Source organism: Erythrolamprus reginae, chromosome 7 (genome assembly GCF_031021105.1).
Source record: "Erythrolamprus reginae isolate rEryReg1 chromosome 7, rEryReg1.hap1, whole genome shotgun sequence".
Classification (NCBI taxonomy): domain Eukaryota; kingdom Metazoa; phylum Chordata; class Lepidosauria; order Squamata; family Dipsadidae; genus Erythrolamprus; species Erythrolamprus reginae.
This window is the reverse complement of record NC_091956.1, coordinates 76331987-76350275: the sequence shown is the minus strand read 5'-3', so window position 1 is coordinate 76350275 and position 18289 is coordinate 76331987. Positions and strand designations below refer to the sequence as shown.

The window sequence follows — 18289 nt, the reverse complement described above, 5'->3', positions numbered from 1 at the left end:
GGGCAAAAACAACTGCCCCGGAGGCCCTCTGAAGGCCAGAAATGGCCTGTTTCCCAACTTCTGGTGGGCCCAGTAGGCACGTGTTTCACCCTCCCCAGGCTCCAAAGACATCCCTGGAGCTGAGGTAGAGTAAAAAGTGTTGGTTAGGTCGTGCAGAATGCAGCTGCGAGAGCAATCATGGGCTTTCCCAAATATGCCCATGTTACACCAACACTCCGCAGTCTGCATTGGTTGCCGATCAGTTTCCAATCCCAATTCAAAGTGTTGGTTATGACCTATAAAGCCTTTCATGGCACCGGACCATGTTATCTCAGGGACCGCCTTCTGCTGCACGAATCCCAGCGACCAGTTAGGTCCCACAGAGTGGGCCTTCTCCGGGTCCCGTCAACTAAACAATGTCGTTTGGCGGGGCCCGGGGAAGAGCCTTCTCTGTGGTGACCCCGGCCCTCTGGAACCAACTCCTCCTGGAGATTAGAATTGCCCCCACCCTCCTCGCCTTTCGTAAGCTCCTTAAAACCCACCTCTGCCGTCAAGCATGGGAGAACTGAGATACTCTTTCCCCTTAGGCCTTTACAATTTATGCATGGTATGTTTGTTTGTATGAATGATTAGTTTTACAATAAGGGTTTTTTAGTTGTTTTAGTATTGGATTTACATGCTGTTTTTAATTATTATTGTTAGCCGCCCCGAGTCTACGGACAGGGGCGGCATACAAATCCAATAAATAAATAAAAACGGCCTCCCTCATCCCCCTGGAGGCTCCCTGGAAGCCAAAAACGCCCTCACAGAACCTCTGTGTGAGCCAAAAATCAGCTGGCCGGCATACACATGCACGTTGGAACTGAGCTAGGGCAACGGCTCGCGTGCCAGCAGAAAGGGCTCTGCGTGCCACCTGCGGCATCTGTGCCATAGATTCGCCATCACTGCTCTAGGCTATACCTCTGTACGGCAGAAACATATTTGCTTTTGTTTTATTTTAACACTAAAGGTTGCCTGGAGATACAAGGACCAAAATTGGCTTCATAACATTTGACAGCACTGTTCAGTTCTACAATTTGCAGGACGGATTATCACAGCCTCAGATGCTCATTGTTTCCGAAATTGATGGTAAGATTATCCGAACAGTTGGGAAGAATAAAAGTGGGGAAAAAGTAACACAGAATTCTGTATGAATTAGCTCACTTTAAGATGTTACAGAATATTACAACTATCTGGGAAAATGTGACTTCAGTTATACTAGTTTAATCATACTGGAATTAAGTGGTGTTTTCTTTTCGTAATTCATGTTGGCAAGTTAATTTAAAAACCAGTCAGGACAGAGTTAGGATAGTTTAGAAATAACAAATTTGTTCTCTTTTGCACATAGAGAAATGTAATTCAGTTGTACCGTATTTCCCCCAAAATAAGACACTGTCTTATATTAATTTTTGCTCCAAAATGTGTGCTACGTCTTATTTTCGGGGAGTGCCTTATATTTCTCAAATAAGACAAATCCACAGGCAGAAAAGCTGACACCCCCAAAGAAAGTGTACCGTACGGTACACTGATTACGGTACGGTACCTGTCAGTATGGCACCCACACACGAACGACGGCACTTATACGGTACTCCCGCTATTGCAGCTTCCGGCCACCAGAGGAACTACAGTCTACGCACTGTAGTGGAGACTGTAATGGCGGTGAGACAGCAGCAGATTGTGTCTGCTGTACTGGACGGTACAAAGCGATGGAAGGGGCCAGCAGGGGACGCCACATTATTATGGTACCGCTATGAACAGCTTTGAATGGTACCGTATGTTTTTCCACTGTACCGTATGTAAACTTGACTACGCCTTATTTTCGGGGGGGTGCCTTATATTAGCAAATTCTGCAAAACCTCTGACATGCCTTACTTTCGGGGTACGTCTTAATTTCAGGGAAACAGGGTAGAAGTGCATCTGGCCATTTTTGCTATTTTACTGTACTTTAAAATCATATCACATTAACACAAGAAATCTAAAGTAAAACATGTCTTCTCCATAGATGTTTTCCTGCCTATGCCTGATAGTCTACTTGTCAATGTGAATGAAAGTAAAGAGGTAAGAAATACAATAGCATTTAGAACAATAAATGTTAAACTAAAATATTCATGGCATTTGCTTCTTTGCTTTTGATTAAATTAATTTAGCATGTTAATGTTGATATTAAGATGATATCTTAAAGGAACCTGCATCTTTCCAACCATGTTTTCAACTTATATTCTAAGATTAAGATTTTCTACGATTCTGTATAGTTTAGAGCAGCGTTTCCCAACCGGTGTGCCGCGAGACACAGTCAGGTGTGCCGCCAAGCTCCTAGGGAAGCTCCAGCTGGGCGGGGCGCTGCCAGTGCCTCCGAGCTCCCACTCGCAGCTGTCCCCCGGTTCCTGCCCGTTGCCGCGGTTTCTGGCGCTCTCCTGCTGGGCCCTAAAGAAGGAAGGCGGGAAAAAGGAGAGCTTGATTCTTCGCGCCTCCTTTTTCCTGCCTTCCTTCTTTGGGGCCCAGCAGGAGAGCGGCAGAAACCGCGGCAACGGGCAGGAGCCGGGGGACAGCTGCGAGTGGGAGCTCGGAGGCACCGGCAGCGCCCCGCCCAGCTGGAGTTTCCTGGCGTTGGCGGCAAGTGTCCTGTGGGCCCGGCGGGAGGGCACTGGTGGTGGGAGCGGGAGCATGCCGGCTGCAGCGGCCCCAGGCGGTCACGGGGAGATGGGGGCAGCGAGAGGGAGCATCAGCGCCACCCCTCTACGAGCAGCAAGAGCCTCAGCGACGGGGCACGCCGTTTACCTTTCGGCTCCGTCGCTGAGGCTTTTGCTGCTCGTGGAAGGGAAGGCGCCGATGCCCAAAGCCTCAGCGACGTTTGGCTGCCGGGGGTGGGGGTGGGGAGGAGAAAATCCTCCCGCCCCCTCCAGGAGCAGCAAAAGCCTAAGGTGGGGAGGAAGAGAGAAATGAGAAACATGAGAGAGAAAAGGGGGAAAGACAGGAGAAGTATCCAGAAATGAGACAGTGGTATAAATTTCAGGAGGGATGATTGATGATTGACTACAGGTATTTATAAGGGGATGTTACATGGGATTGTATATATGAGGGGGTTATTTATGTATGTATGTATGTATGTATGTATGTATGTATTTATTTATTTATTTATTTATTTATTTATTTATTAGATTTGTGTCATTTTGGTTGGTGGTGTGCCACAGAATTTTGTAAATGTAAAAAATGTGCCGCGGCTCAAAAAAGGTTGAAAATCACTGGTTTAGAGAATCAGAAGAGATTGGATCATATAAAACAAGATGTTTGCTATATTCGGAACTTGATTTAAAATAATTTCGTTGCAAGAGAAACGGGAGGACTAGCTGGGATAGCACAGATTAAATTTATACAGATAAGTCAGTGTACCCTGGATAGGGCACCACAGGACTGTGGGTGTGTACATGTGAGTGTGTGTTCTGCTCTTGGGAATCTTGGGTTTCATTTAGAAAAATCAGACGCATAGATCATCACTAAAAATGGAGTTTTTAGAAATTAGATTTGCATTGAATTTTTTATTTATTTATTTATTTTGTCCAATACACAATGAGGGTTTTTGTGTGTGTGTGTGTGTGTGTGTGTGTGTGTGTGTGTGTGTGTATGTATATTATGTCCGATCACCCTGGTATATTGAAGGAACATCACAGCTCCTTTTTGCCTCTAGGCCCAACCCAGGACCATTTCAAGGCAGTTAATTTATTCATAGCCGACAACTATATTCTGTATGTATCAAATGTTTTTAGCTGGAATTTTTTAAAATTAAGGGAGACTAGGATGGTCCCATTTTGGCCTTGTTCTGGCCTCATCAGCTAGCCATATACATACATACATATATACATATATACATATATACATATATACATATATACATACATACATACATACATATATATATATATATATATATGTGAATGATGAGGCAGCAGCCATCTCGATCACCGGAACATAAAAACTTTAATAAAACAACTTAGCTTTCGTTAGCGTGCTGCTAACTTCGTCAGAGTTTTAAAATGCCGTGGGAGACAAACACATTTATAAAGCATTACTCAGTCTGCTCATAGCCCGCGTCACTGGGCCACACCCTTCCCTCCCCTCTGCAGCAAGCCTAATTGTAGGCTTAATCATGCTGGTTAAAGGGGGAACTACCGCTTTTACTCGTGTCTGTTGCTTATTTCCCTCCCCAAGGGAGGAGGTGGAGTTACGAGGCAATGCTTTAGAGGTATTTGATATTACTTCCTTCCACCCATTACCGTTGTTACTTTCTATGGTGGTACATGTCTGCTCTTGCAATTTTTTTGCCCATGCCCTCGTCCTAGGTCTGCACTGTTCTAATCCCCCCTTGTCCCCTGCGTTAAACCTGCATTGTGCCCCTCCCCCTCTACCTCCGTGTTGCTCCAGTATGTTCCCTTGTTTCCCACTAGGGGTTGCTCCACCCTCATTTAGCTGGTTTCTATGCCTGACCTGGAGAATTCTGTTAGGGGCTTTATCCAATCCTAATGACCTATCTCCTTTAAGTCGTTGTTGGTGCCTTAAAGCCTGGTATGCTGATGGCATATCAATATGTCTATTTAAAGAATTTTCGTTGGAGAACCAGGCTTCTTTTAGGAGGCGACCTCCCTTGGTTTCATCTCGCGCCAGAATCTCAGTTCCCTGGAAATCAAAGCCATGATCCTGCTCCTCCATGTGTGTCCAAATCTGGGAGCGTTGTTCCTGACGTCGGACCGCCAATTTGTGTTCGTGTATACGAGTTCTCAATCTTTTAGCCGTTTCACCCACATAGTGGTGCGCACAATTATTGCAGTTTATACGGTAAATTACTGAGGAGGACTCCTCCTTCACTAAGGTTTCCTTCGGGCGCATTACTGATTTTCTCAAAGTTTGATCCGGCCTGTGCGCTACTTTGACCCCATGGGGTGCCAGTATGCGTGCGGCTGTTTCGGATACCCCTTGTATGTACGGGAGTACCCTCCACGCTGATGTTTCGTTTGCGCTTTCAGTAGGTTGTCGGGGTCTGGGTGTGGTGCACCGTTGAATAAAAGCTCTCGAGTAGCCATGACGTATAAAAGTTTGGTAAAGATACGCTCGTTCTTTTTGTTTGGCTGCCCGTGTGCTACAGTGAGTATTGATTCTGTTAAATAATGTCCGTATACAGCTGACTTTATGTGCGTTGGGGTGATTGCTTTCGTTGTGTAACATGCGGTCCGTGCTGGTGGTCTTCCGGTATACCTCCGTGTCGATGCTTCCATCTGGGTTCCGGTTGATCTGTACATCCAGAAAGGCCAGTTTACCATTGGCCTCCTCCTCCATCGTGAACTGAATATCCGGATATATGGAGTTGAGAATTCCCATGAACCTAATTTTATCACGTTGTTTAATGATGGTAAACGTGTCATCGACATAGCGTGTCCAGAACTTGGGTTTGTATATTTCCATGGCTTCTCTTTCCAATTGCTGGAGAACTGCTTCTGCAATCACGCCTGAAATTGGGGATCCCATCGGTGTGCCCTTTACTTGTTCGTATATCTGGCCGTTGAATGTAAAGTATGTTTTTAGGCAGAATTTCAATAACTGGATGAGGTCATCCGTGCTGGGGGCCTTACAATGTCTTGGTTCTGTTGTTGCCAATAAATTGTTAATAATTGCAGGTTTAACGCAGGGGACAAGGGGGGATTAGAACAGTGCAGACCTAGGACGAGGGCATGGGCAAAAAAATTGCAAGAGCAGACATGTACCACCATAGAAAGTAACAACGGTAATGGGTGGAAGGAAGTAATATCAAATACCTCTAAAGCATTGCCTCGTAACTCCACCTCCTCCCTTGGGGAGGGAAATAAGCAACAGACACGAGTAAAAGCGGTAGTTCCCCCTTTAACCAGCATGATTAAGCCTACAATTAGGCTTGCTGCAGAGGGGAGGGAAGGGTGTGGCCCAGTGACGCGGGCTATGAGCAGACTGAGTAATGCTTTATAAATGTGTTTGTCTCCCACGGCATTTTAAAACTCTGACGTTAGCACGCTAACGAAAGCTAAGTTGTTTTATTAAAGTTTTTATGTTCCGGTGATCGAGATGGCTGCTGCCTCATCATTCACACATATACCTGGAACTCGCATTTTTAGGACTATTCTTGATATATATATATATGTATATATCAGCTAGCCATATATATATATACACACACACACACACACATAGTAAAATACATGATGAAGGTTATAGAGGAGATACTCATAGTAAAATATATCTAAGAAATAATAGAAAAGAAGGTATATTAATAGAACATATCAATGAAAGAATAGAAGAAGAGATATAGGAATAGAAGAAAGGTATAGGAGATATAGGAGAGCAATAGGACAGGGGACGGAAGGCACTCTAGTGCACTTGTACTCGCCCCTTACTGACCTCTTAGGAATCTGGATAGGTCAACCGTAGATAATCTTAAGGGCAAAGTGTTGGGGGTTTGGGGATGACACTATGGAGTCCGGTAATGAGTTCCACGCTTCGACAACTCGGTTACTGAAGTCATATTATTTACAGTCAAGTTTGGGGCAGTTAATATTAAGTTTAATATTAGTATTAAGTTTAATATTAATATTAAGTTTAATGAATTATATGCTTTAAAAGTATTGTGACATTTCAGTATTCTTGCTCGTTTTATTTTCCAGCTAATTAAAGAGTTCTTGAATGCGCTACCAAATATGTTTATCAACACAAGAGAAACACACAGTGCATTAGGCCCAGCTCTTCAAGCTGCCTTTAAATTGATGTCTCCAACTGGTGGGCGTATATCTGTGTTTCAAACACAGTTACCTTCTGTGGGCACAGGATACCTACAATCCCGTGAGGATCCTAATCAAAGATCAAGCACCAAGGTATTTGTTTCAGATAAGGAATTAATTAGACAGGCTGGAAGTGTTTGGTAGAATTATTTATTTGTTTGTTTGCTTGCTTGCTTGATTTTTTTTTTTATGCCACCCTTCTTAGACTCAGGGCGGCTTACAACATGTTAGCAATAGCACTTTATAACAGAGCCAGCAATATTGCTCCCACAATCCAGTTCCTCATTTTACCCACCTCGGGAGGATAATAATAATAATTAGTAATAATTTATTAGATTTGTATGCCGCCCCTCTCCGAAGACTCGGGGCTGCTCACAACGACATAAACAGTGTACAAATCCAATTTTTAAAAATACAATTTAAAACCCTTATAATAAAATAATCACACAGTCCAATCCAACCAAACCATACACCAACCTTGACAACCGGGGTGTGTGTTAATTTCCCCATGCCTGGCGGCAAAGATGAGTTTTTAATAACTTAAGCAGCATGCCTTAAAATTTAATAAATATATTCTTAACAATCAGACGATAACAGTGTATTTAATTTGCAGACAGTTTAGACCAAAGGTATCAAACTGGCGTTGCCATGTTGACATCGCATGACGTATCATGACTGATTTCCCCTTTCGCTAAAATGGGGTTGGGCATGGCCAGCACGTGATGCATCTAGCGAGTCGCGAGTTTGATGCCCCTGGCTTAGACAAACACAATTTTGTTCTATTGCATCACTAATCTTACTTTTTGTTGTTGTATTAGGTTGTTCAACATCTTGGACCTGCAACAGATTTTTATAAAAAATTGGCACTTGATTGTTCTGGGCAGCAGACAGCTGTGGATTTGTTCCTCTTAAGTTCACAGTATTCTGATTTGGCTTCCCTCGGTAAGGATTATTAACTTGCAGTTACTTCATGGTTTAACACTTTGAGGAACCCCCCTATGTTAATTTGTTGTTGTTGTTTTAAAGTTCCAAAACATGTTTGCTCAGATGTATGCATTGAAAGAAGGCAGTTAATATTTCACACAAAAGTTTGAAATATTGTAATCAGTTTTGGGTTTTTTTCTATATGATTTCCGTGTTGGTAGATTGTCTCCCATGCTTGATGTACTTCACAATTGTTCCTTTATGTTTCAATCAGGTTTAGCAGGTATTGATTAAAGGGTTACTTTGAATCTGGTTGGAGCAAGCTTGCTGTACCTGACAGTGGTGTCTTAAAAGATTAACTTTCCTTGGGATGGGATGCAGCTTCCTCACTTAGATCCAAAAACTGCACATGGCTGGTATATAATGTGTATAGTAATACAGTGGTATCTCTACCTGCAAACACCTCTACTTACGGACTTTTCTAGATAAAAACCGGGTGTTCAATATTTTTTTGCCTCTTCTCAAGAACCATTTTCTATTTGCAAATCCAAGCCTCTGAAACTATAACCAGAAAAGGCAGGGAGAATCCTCTGTGGGGCCTCTCTAGGAATCTCCTGGGAGGAAACAGTCTACGGAGAGGGGCGGCATACAAATCTAATAAATAAAATAAATAAACAGGGCCATAAAAGGCAGGGAGAATCCTCTGGGGCCTCTCTAGGAATCTCCTGGGAGGAAACAGGGCTGGAAAAGGCAGGGAGAAGCCTCCATGGGGCCTCTCTAGGAATCTCCTGGGAGGAAACAGGACCATAAAAGGCTGGGAGAATCCTCTGTGGGGCCTCTCTAGGAATCTCCTGGGAGAAAACAGGGCCTCCACCCTCCCTGTGGTTTCCCCAATCACATGCATTATTTGTTTTTACATTGATTCCTATGGGAAAAATTGCTTCTTACACACTTTTCTACTTAAGAACCTGGTCACAGAACGAATTAAGTTCATAAGTAGAGGTGCCACTGTACCTCAGATTTTTTTTTAAGTACAAAGGGAAAATGCATTATAAAATGTCTAAGACAGTGATGGCGAACCTTTTTTGGTTCACATGCCAAAAGGGTGTGTGTGGGTGTGCTAGCACACCCATTCCACCCCATTCATGCGGACACCCACCCACCCCCGCGCTGCCCCTACACATGTGCACAATACTTCCCCCATCGATGCCCATGAGCACAGGCCTTACTGAAGCCTGGAACATGTAGAAACAGACAAACCGGAAGTTCAGAAAAATGGACTTTCGGTTTGCCTGTTGGGCTGGGTTTTTTTTTGCACTTCTGGCCTTCAGAAAGCTTCTGTGAACCCTCCGGAGTGCAAAAAAACAGCACAAAGGGCAAACCGGAAGTGTGATTTCTGAACTTCCGATTTGTCCGCTGGGCTGTTTTTTGCACTCCGGGGCTTCATGGAAGGATTAGTAAAGTGTCTGGAGGGCAAAATGGCCTTTCCAAAGGCCGAAAATCAGCTGGCCAATATGCACACGGACGCTGGAGCTGACATAGGGCAATGTCCGATATGGTTCCACGTGCCATCTGTGGCATGCATTTCATAGATTCACCGTCACGGGTCTAAGATGGTACAAAAATTTAAACTGGAACCATTGATATGAACTCAATCTGTATAGTCTGGAGGACAGAAGGAAAAGGGGGGACATGATCGAAACATTTAAATATGTCAAAGGGTTAAATAAGGTTCAGGAGGGAAGTGTTTTTAATAGGAAAGTGAACAAGGGGACACAGTCTGAAGTTAGTTGGGGGAAAGATCAAAAGCAACATGAGAAAATATTATTTTACTGAAAGAGTAGTAGATCCTTGGAACAAACTTCCAGCAGACGTGGTTGGTAAATCCACAGTAACTGAATTTAAACATACCTGGGATAAACATATATCCATCCTAAGATAAAATGCAGGAAATAGTATAAGGGCAGACTAGATGGACCATGAGGTCTTTTTCTGCCATTAGTCTTCTATGTTTCTATGTTTCTATGATATCTTTATGCAATGAGTCTGCGGAGAGGGGCGGCATACAAATCTAAATAATAAATAAATAAATAAATAAATAAATATGTTCCTTGCAATAATTCTTATCTGGGGTTTCATATATTGTATCAAAAGTCTTCACCTGTTTTTTTTCCCCCAGATAAAAGCTTGCGTTGTTAAATGCTAGATCGCTTCCTGTAAATATTTTAAAAATTATTATTTTACTTTACAGATGATGAATATGTGTTTTAAAAGTAGAATACGTGCTGCCTGTACTGACTGGATATTAACCATTTTTTCATCCTCCCCTAAAGCTTGCATGTCAAAATTTTCTGCTGGAACCATCTATTATTACCCATCTTTCCATCATATCCACAACCCTGTTCAAAGAGAAAAACTGCAAAAAGACCTTAAAAGATACCTGACACGGAAGATTGGATTTGAAGCTGTAATGAGAATAAGATGTACAAAAGGTATCACCTAGGTTTTGAAATAAGTTTACTGTGTTTCCACCAAACATTATTATCCAACCGGAAAATAAGTCCTGATGCATGATTTTTCAGGTTTTGTGTAATATAAGCCCCAGTTGAGATAATCAGTCAGTCTGATGCATTTTGTACCATATTTTCTCCAAAATAAGATCTAACTGGAAAAATAAGACATACACTGCTCAAAAAAATTAAGGGAACACTTAAGCAACACAGTATAACTCCAAGTAAATCAAACTTCTGTGAAATCAAACTGTCCACTTAGGAAGCAACACTAATTGACAATCAATTTCACATGCTGTTGTGCACATTCAACTTTGTACAGAACAAAGCATTCAAGGAGAATATTTCATTCATTCAGAACTAGGATGTGTTATTTGAGTGTTCCTTTTATTTATTTTTGAGCAGAATAGAATAGAATGGAATAGAATTATTTATTGGCCAAGTGTGATTGGACACACAAGGAATTTGCTCTCTGTGTACAAAAAGAAAATATAGATTTGTCAAGAATCATACGGTACAACACTTAATGATTGTCCTAGGGGTCAAATAAGCAATAAGAAACAATATTAATAAAAATCTAAGGACACAAGCAACAAATTACAGTCATACAGTCCTAAGTGGGAGGAAAAAGAGTGATAGGAATGATGAGAAAAAATTAGTAGAAATAGAAGTGCAGACTTAGTAAAAAGTTTGACCTAATATGTCTTTGGGAACAAAAATTAATGTAAGATCCCATCTTACTTTTGGGGGGAAAAGGTGGGTAATTTGAATAGGCCAATATCATTCAGTGTCACTCAGATAAATTAATTCCATAACCTGGAACTGAGTGCTTTTGTGAGAGTTTAGGGTTATTCTATCATATCTGCAAAAGAAGATTTATAAAAATTAGTGCATCCTTATCTTGATTATGATGATTTTTCTACTAATTGAACTGTATTTGAGATGGCAAGACTTAAAATAGCATGTACTATTTTAGCTACTTTTTCAAATAGCATGTTTCTTCATTTTTAGTTGTTTGGAATCAAAGCAGAAGTTTATAAAGTTTGCAGGGAGATTTTGGGGGAGTGGGGTTGGAGCTCACACTTCCTTTTTTGCACCATTTTCCTCACCAGTCTTCCCAGTCTCTGCAATTTCTTGTAAATTATTTTGTCTGATACCACTTCGTTAAGTGGCCCGAATGTTTCCTACCACTAGTAGATATTCTGTCTTCAAATGGGGCTGTTGTAGCCTTCAGTATACTTTCTAGACAGAGAAAGCACCATTAAACACATTAAACATTTAAATATGTTAAAGGGTTAAATGAGGTCCAGGAGGGAAGTGTTTTTAATAGGAAAGTGAACACAAGAACAAGGGAACACAATCTGAAGTTAGTTGGGGGAAAGATCAAAAGCAACTTGAGAAAATATTATTTTACTGAAAGAGTAGTAGATCCTTGGAACAAACTTCCAGCAGATGTAGTAGATAAATCCACAGTAACTGAATTTAAACATGCCTGGGATAAACATATATCCATCCTAAGATAAAATACAGGAAATAGTATAAGGGCAGACTAGGTGGACCATGAGGTCTTTTTCTGCCGTCAGACTTCTATGTTTCTTTGTTTCTAAACTCAGTTAATGTGCCAAGGCTAATAGGTATATTTATCATTGGTCTTTGTTACTGGAATGTTAACTGAAACCTTGCTTTTTTTTCCCTTCTAGGGCTTTCCATTCATACTTTTCATGGTAACTTTTTTGTGCGCTCTACTGATTTGTTGTCACTTGCAAACGTAAATCCTGATGCTGGATTTGCAGTGCAGATGTCCATTGAGGAAAATCTCTCAGAGACATCACTAGTTTGTTTCCAAACAGCACTTTTGTATACTTCCAGCAAAGGTAATTTTAGAGAAGCATCATAATTGTTTCTCATTCATTCATTCATTCATTTATTCATTCATTTATTTGATTAGATTTGTATGCCGCCCCTCTCCGAACACTCGGGGCGGCTAACAACAATAAAAAAGACAATGTAAACAAATCTAATATTAAAAATAATCTAAAGGACTCCAATTTAAAGAACCAATCATACATACAAGCATAACATGTATAAATTCTATAAGCCTAGGAGGAAGGGAAAATTTCAATTCCCCCATGCCTGACGACAGAGGTGGGTTTTAAGGAGCTTACGAAAGGCAAGGAGGGTGGGGGCAACTCTGATATCCGGGGGGAGCTGGTTCCAGAGGGTCGGGGCCGCCACAGAGAAGGCTGTTCTCCTGGGTCCTGCCAAATGACATTGTTTAGTCGATGGGACCCGGAGAAGGCCAACTCTGTGGGACCTAACCGGTCGCTGGGATTCGTGCGGCAGAAGGTGGTCCCGGAGATATTCTGATCCGATGCCATGAAGGGCTTTATTGGTCATAACCAACATTTTGAATTGTGACCGGAAATTGATTGGCAACCAATGCAGACTGCGGAGTGTTGGTGTGACATGGGCATACCTGGGGAAGCCCATGATTGCTCTCGCAGCTGCATTCTCCCAACTTCATATCTTTTCTATAGGAAAAAAAAAGCAAAAATAAAGGCTGATGACTTAGAAAAAGTGTTCCCTTTGATTTGAAGTAGCTGGCATATCGCCTCTATGTGACTGGTAAATGTGTATTTTAAAAATTGGATCGGAAATAAACCTTGCATTTTTATCACTGTCTGGTTGGATCCTAATACAGGTGAACGGAGAATTAGGGTGCATACACTTTGTTTGCCTGTAGTGGCTTCCTTGATGGATGTTTATGCTGGAGCAGATGTACAAGCAATTATATGTCTCCTAGCTAATATGGGTAAGTTGAAAATAAATGTTCAAATATCACATTTTTTTTGCAATTAAAAATACATTGAGATGCGTAAGGCAGTACGAAGGCACCGTTCTTCTGCCCTGCCAAGGGATTACAGGGGTAGTCAGTTATGTTATGATCACTACATACTGTTTGTTTATTTGTTTGTTTAACTTCTATGCCGCTCTTCTAGACCAACTCAGGGTAGCATACAGCGTAATAAATACAATACGATATAATGTATAGAAATCTAATTATTTAAAAACACTATAAAACTAACAAATTTCTAGAAAGACCCCAACTATTCCAACACAATTGTTCACATTCACCCAAGCCAATCACTCACAGTACAGTAGTACCTCTAGATACGAGCTGCTCCACATGCGAGTATTCCAAGTTACGCGCTGAGACGCGAGCAAAATTTCTGTTCGACACCCATGCTCAAATTCGGGATACGAGCTGAGTGTCCACTAGGTGGCGCAAGAATTCCATTTTTTTTCCAGTTTTCTCGGCGCAAAAAGCCAAATCTAAATGCATTCGTTCGAGATACTAATTGATCAACATACGAGCTCAGCTCTGGCACGAATTAAACTTGTATGTTGAGGTACCACTGTATTGGCCAGAGCGAATCTTACTATTCACGGCCCCCATGCCCGCCGGCAGAGATAGGTCTTTAAAGCCTTGCGAAAGACCAGAAGGGAGGGGGCAGTACATATCTCTATGTCAGTGGTTCTCAACCTGGGGGTCGGGACCCCTTTGGGGGTCGAACGACTGTTCCACAGGGGTCACCTAAGAACATGGGAAAAGACAAATTTCCCATGGTGTTAGGAACTAAAGCTTCTATTTTGGCACCTTGGAACATATTTTTACAATCCAACCAATCAGGCATTTACAGTGGGGGTGTCCCTCTGACCTTCCTGCCAATCAGCTTAAAGTTCTGTTGGGAGAATTGGCACTAGACTTATGGTTGGGGGTCACCACAACATAAGGAATAGTATTAAGGGGTCACGGCATTAGAAAGGTTGAGAACCACTGCTCTAGAGGGAGTTCGTTCCAAAGGCCAGGGCTGCCACAGAGAAGGCTCTTCCCCTAGGTCCTCCCAGACAACATTGTCTGGCCGACGGGACCTGGAGAAGGCCGACTCTGTGGGACCTAACCGGCCATTGGTATGCATGAGGCAGAAGACGGTCCTGTAGTGTAAGAAAAATTCCCCAGACCATGAGAATAAAAGCTAAAAATCTTTATTAACCACATGATATATATATCATAGAAACATTTATCAAACATAACATAAAGATCCTAAAGATGCCAGCATGATAATACCGTATCATACCAGGACCAATTGAAGTCACAGGTATTTTTCCCCGTGTACCTCAAAAGGTAAAGTACCCAACTTCAGGAATCATCTTATATAGAATTGTCATGTCTGGTTTACACCCCCTTCCTCCTGTCCATATATGGGGTTGTCTTGCATCCAATTTCATCATAGTTCCTTGGAACTCTCTAGATTAATCCATCAAGTTGTTGTCCTGCCTTTATGAATGTTTCTTGGCGTAAAAAATAGGATTTCTTCATCTCTGATACAGGATGTAAACATGTTATTGTACTGTTTGCTTTTCTGGCAAGGTCTGCTGTCCAAAAGGTCGGAAGTTTAGTACTCTAATAAGAGTGTTTTGTATCTATCCGGGCCTTAGATGCCTAGATTCTATAGATAATTCTCACATGTAGGTAATCTGGTCCTAAGACATGTAGGTCTTTATAGATCATAACCATATCATAGAGAAAATTTGGGAGCAGGTGTTATTAAGGATATTAAGAATGACTGTAAGTGCCCCAAAGGTGCTTTTTCAAGAAGCAACTGCACTTTCTGGTTTTTATGTAAAGACGTTTCCCTTCTCATCCAAGAAACTTCTTGGATAAGAAGTGAAATGTCTTTGAAAAAAACCCAGAAAGTCCAGTTGCGTTTTGAAAAAAGTACCTTTGGGACAATCATGACTTAGATGACTAAGACTCTCCATAGATATTTGCTATAAATTCTGTAAACATGGTTATAGAATTCATTTCATTCCTTAGTCGTGGGTACAATTTCTTCCACCACCCAGGTATTTATTTATTGATTGATTTATGATTTGATTTGATATGATTTGATTTGATTTGATTTGTATGCCGCCCCTCTCCGAAGACTCGGGGCGGCTCACAACAATAATAAAAACAATATTCTAGCGAAAACAAATCTAATATTAAAAAAGAAGCATATAAAACCCTATCATATTTTTAAAAAGCAAACAACACATACATACCCAAACATAAATACAGTGATACCTCGTCTTACAAACGCCTCGTCATACAAACTTTTCGAGATACAAACCCGGGGTTTAAGATTTTTTTGCCTCTTCTTACAAACTATTTTCACCTTACAAACCCACCGCCACCGCTGGGATGCCCCACCTCCAGACTCCCGTTGCCAACGAAGCACCCATTTTTGCGCTGCTGGGATTCCATTGAGGCTCCCCTCCATGGGAAACCCCACCTCCGGACTTCTGTTGCCAGCGAAGCGCTTGTTTTTGCGATGCTGGGATTCCCCTGCAGCATTGCAAAAACACAGAAGTCCGGAGGTGGGGTTTCCTATGGAGGGGAACCTCAGGGAAATCCCAGCAGCGCAAAAATGGGTGCTTCGGCTGGCAAAAGGGGTGAATTTTGGGCTTGCACGCATTAATCGCTTTTCCATTGATTCCTATGGGAAACATTGTTTCGTCTTACAAACTTTTCACCTTAAGAACCTCGTCCCAGAACCAATTAAGTTTATAAGACAAGGTATCACTGTATAAAAAAGTCTGGGGGAAAGATGTCTCAACTCCCCCATGCCCCCATGCTCTGGTATTCCATAGGGATTCCTGGGGATAGAAATTTGTTGATATGGGCAGCTATAGATGTAATAAATAAATAGACACTGTTTTAAATCATAAAAGAACTAAATATTTAGTTTGCAATTAGAGAATAACTGTTAGTAACTCCTTATGAATTGCTCATCACCTTGGATGTGTATGGTAAATAATACTGTTACTGTAAATGCATTCAGAGAACAGATCCAGTGACTACAACAAGCTGATTATTAATGGCAACATAATCAGTTGATATAGAGCTTTTAATTTTATTTTACAGCTGCTAAGGAAAATAAAAAATAAATTACATCAGTTGTAGATTCCCTGTCTCTTCTCTCTAAAGGGCTTTTAAGATAATTATGATATATGAGGTGTGTTTCCTTTAACATAGTCTTGTTTGCTGTATTTTGGATCAACTGAATGTTTAATATCTTCAAACTATCTAGAACAGTGTTTCCCAACCTTGGCAACTTGGAGACATCTGGACTTCAACTCCCAGAATTCTGGGAGTTGAAGTCCAAATATCTTCAAGTTGCCAAGGTTGGGAAACACTGATCTAGAAAAATGAAAATGTCCTAGCAGAATATTAATCGTTGTACTGGTAGACTTTCATTGCCTCTTTAAATATGGTTCCTTCACAATTATTTGTTATTACTTCATTTTCCACAGCTGTGGATCGATGTGTTTTATCAAGTTTGTCAGACGCTAGAGATGCTTTAGCCAATGCGGTCGTAGATTCGCTATCTGCATATATGTCAACAGCATCAAACCTCCAACAATCTGCTTTGATTGCTCCGTTTTCTCTCAGGCTGTTCCCTCTGTATATTTTGGCTCTTTTTAAACAGGTAGGACCTCTGATAAATACCATTTCAAAAGAAGTACGGTGTTCCCTCGATTTTCGCGGGGGATGCGTTCCGAGACCACCCACGAAAGTCGAATTTCCGCAAAGTAGAGATGCGGAAGTAAATACACTATTTTTGGCTATGGACAGTATCCCAAGCCTTCCCTTAACACTTTAAACCCCTAAATTACAATTTCCCATTCCTTTAGCCAACATTTAGATTATTACTCACCATGTTTATTTATTAAAGTTTATTTAAAAAACTGTTTTTTAAAGGCAGACGAAAGTTTGGCAATGACATATGACGTCATCGGGTGGGAAAAACCGTGGTATAGGGGGGGAAACCGCGAAGTATTTTTTAATTAACATTTTTGAAAAACTTGTATAGACGTTCCGCAAAGTTCGAACCCGCGAAAATCGAGGGAACACTGTAAATGTTAAAATCTGTTTTGATTACAGAAATGTGATGACTTATACAGATGTATAGGTTGAATACCGTACCTGTAATTTTGGTGGACTTTTTTGTAACGAATAACATGCATCAATTTGCTTAGCTTTCATCATCACTAAAGCTACTATATTTTTTGGAGTGTACGAAGCACTGGAGTATAACACATATTTTAGTTTTGGGGGAGGAAAATAGTGGGGGGAAACTGCCTATCAGGTATTCATCTGGCTAGTGTCCTTAGTCTGGTCAGCTTCAGCACATTATTTTATCCCCTGGTTAAGGACTTATTTGGAGGAAGTAGCAATGAAAAACCCTGCAAAGACTTAGGGCTGGAAAAAACATTCTTCAGGGGCAGTAGCAATGAAAAAGCCTGCAAACCAGTAAGAGCGGGGAAGATTGTTAACGCCTTGTTCGGGCTGGAAAGAAAGCTTTGAAAAGGCTACATTCAGAATATAAGATGCACCCAAATTTTCAGCCTCTTTGGGGGGGAGTGTGTCTTATACAGTAATAACTCATCTTACAAACCTAATTGGTTCCGGAAGTAGGTTCGTAAGGCGAAAAGTTTGAAGGCGAAACATTGTTTCCCATAGGACACAATGTAAAAGGGATTAATGCGTCCAAAAAGAAAAAAAACGCAAAATGGCGCTTTGCTGGCCGCCGCCGCCCGGCTGACACCTTTTAAAATAGCCGGGGGGCTTCTCGGCATTCTCCCGAACGCCGAACCCGGAAGTTCGGGTTCGGGTTCCGGAGGTCTTCGTGACATCAAAGCTCCGCCCATGGAATTCCCTATTGGGATTCCCCACCTCCTTTCCAGCCTCCAGATCGGCCGAAAACGCCGCCGCCGATTGCAAAAACGGCGCTCCGCTGAGCGGCGGCGCCTGGCTGTAACCTTCTGAAACAGCCGGGAGCTTCTCAGCGGCCTCCAGAACCCGAACCCAAACTTCTGGGTTTGGCGTTCAGGAGAACGCCGAGAAGCCCCCCGGCTGTTTTAAAAGGTGGCAGCTGGGGAGCGGCGCCCAGTGGAGCGCCATTTTGCGATCTGCGGTGGGTTCGTAAGCCGAAA

The 18289-nt window shown here is 41.9% G+C and overlaps 1 protein-coding gene across 7 annotated transcripts in view; it reads left to right on the top strand.

The window, feature by feature from the left end:
* SEC24B (SEC24 homolog B, COPII coat complex component) overlaps nucleotides 1-18289 on the top strand; it is a 50804-nt gene that overhangs the window by 22141 nt on the left and 10374 nt on the right. For all 7 annotated transcript variants that reach the window (XM_070757891.1, XM_070757894.1, XM_070757890.1 and 4 more), the window contains 8 exons: nucleotides 989-1107; nucleotides 2021-2076; nucleotides 6702-6908; nucleotides 7634-7757; nucleotides 10073-10231; nucleotides 11950-12123; nucleotides 12951-13061; nucleotides 16607-16782. In XM_070757891.1, the coding sequence (XP_070613992.1) occupies nucleotides 989-1107; nucleotides 2021-2076; nucleotides 6702-6908; nucleotides 7634-7757; nucleotides 10073-10231; nucleotides 11950-12123; nucleotides 12951-13061; nucleotides 16607-16782 (1126 nt within the window). The remainder of the gene's footprint in view (nucleotides 1-988; nucleotides 1108-2020; nucleotides 2077-6701; nucleotides 6909-7633; nucleotides 7758-10072; nucleotides 10232-11949; nucleotides 12124-12950; nucleotides 13062-16606; nucleotides 16783-18289) is intronic.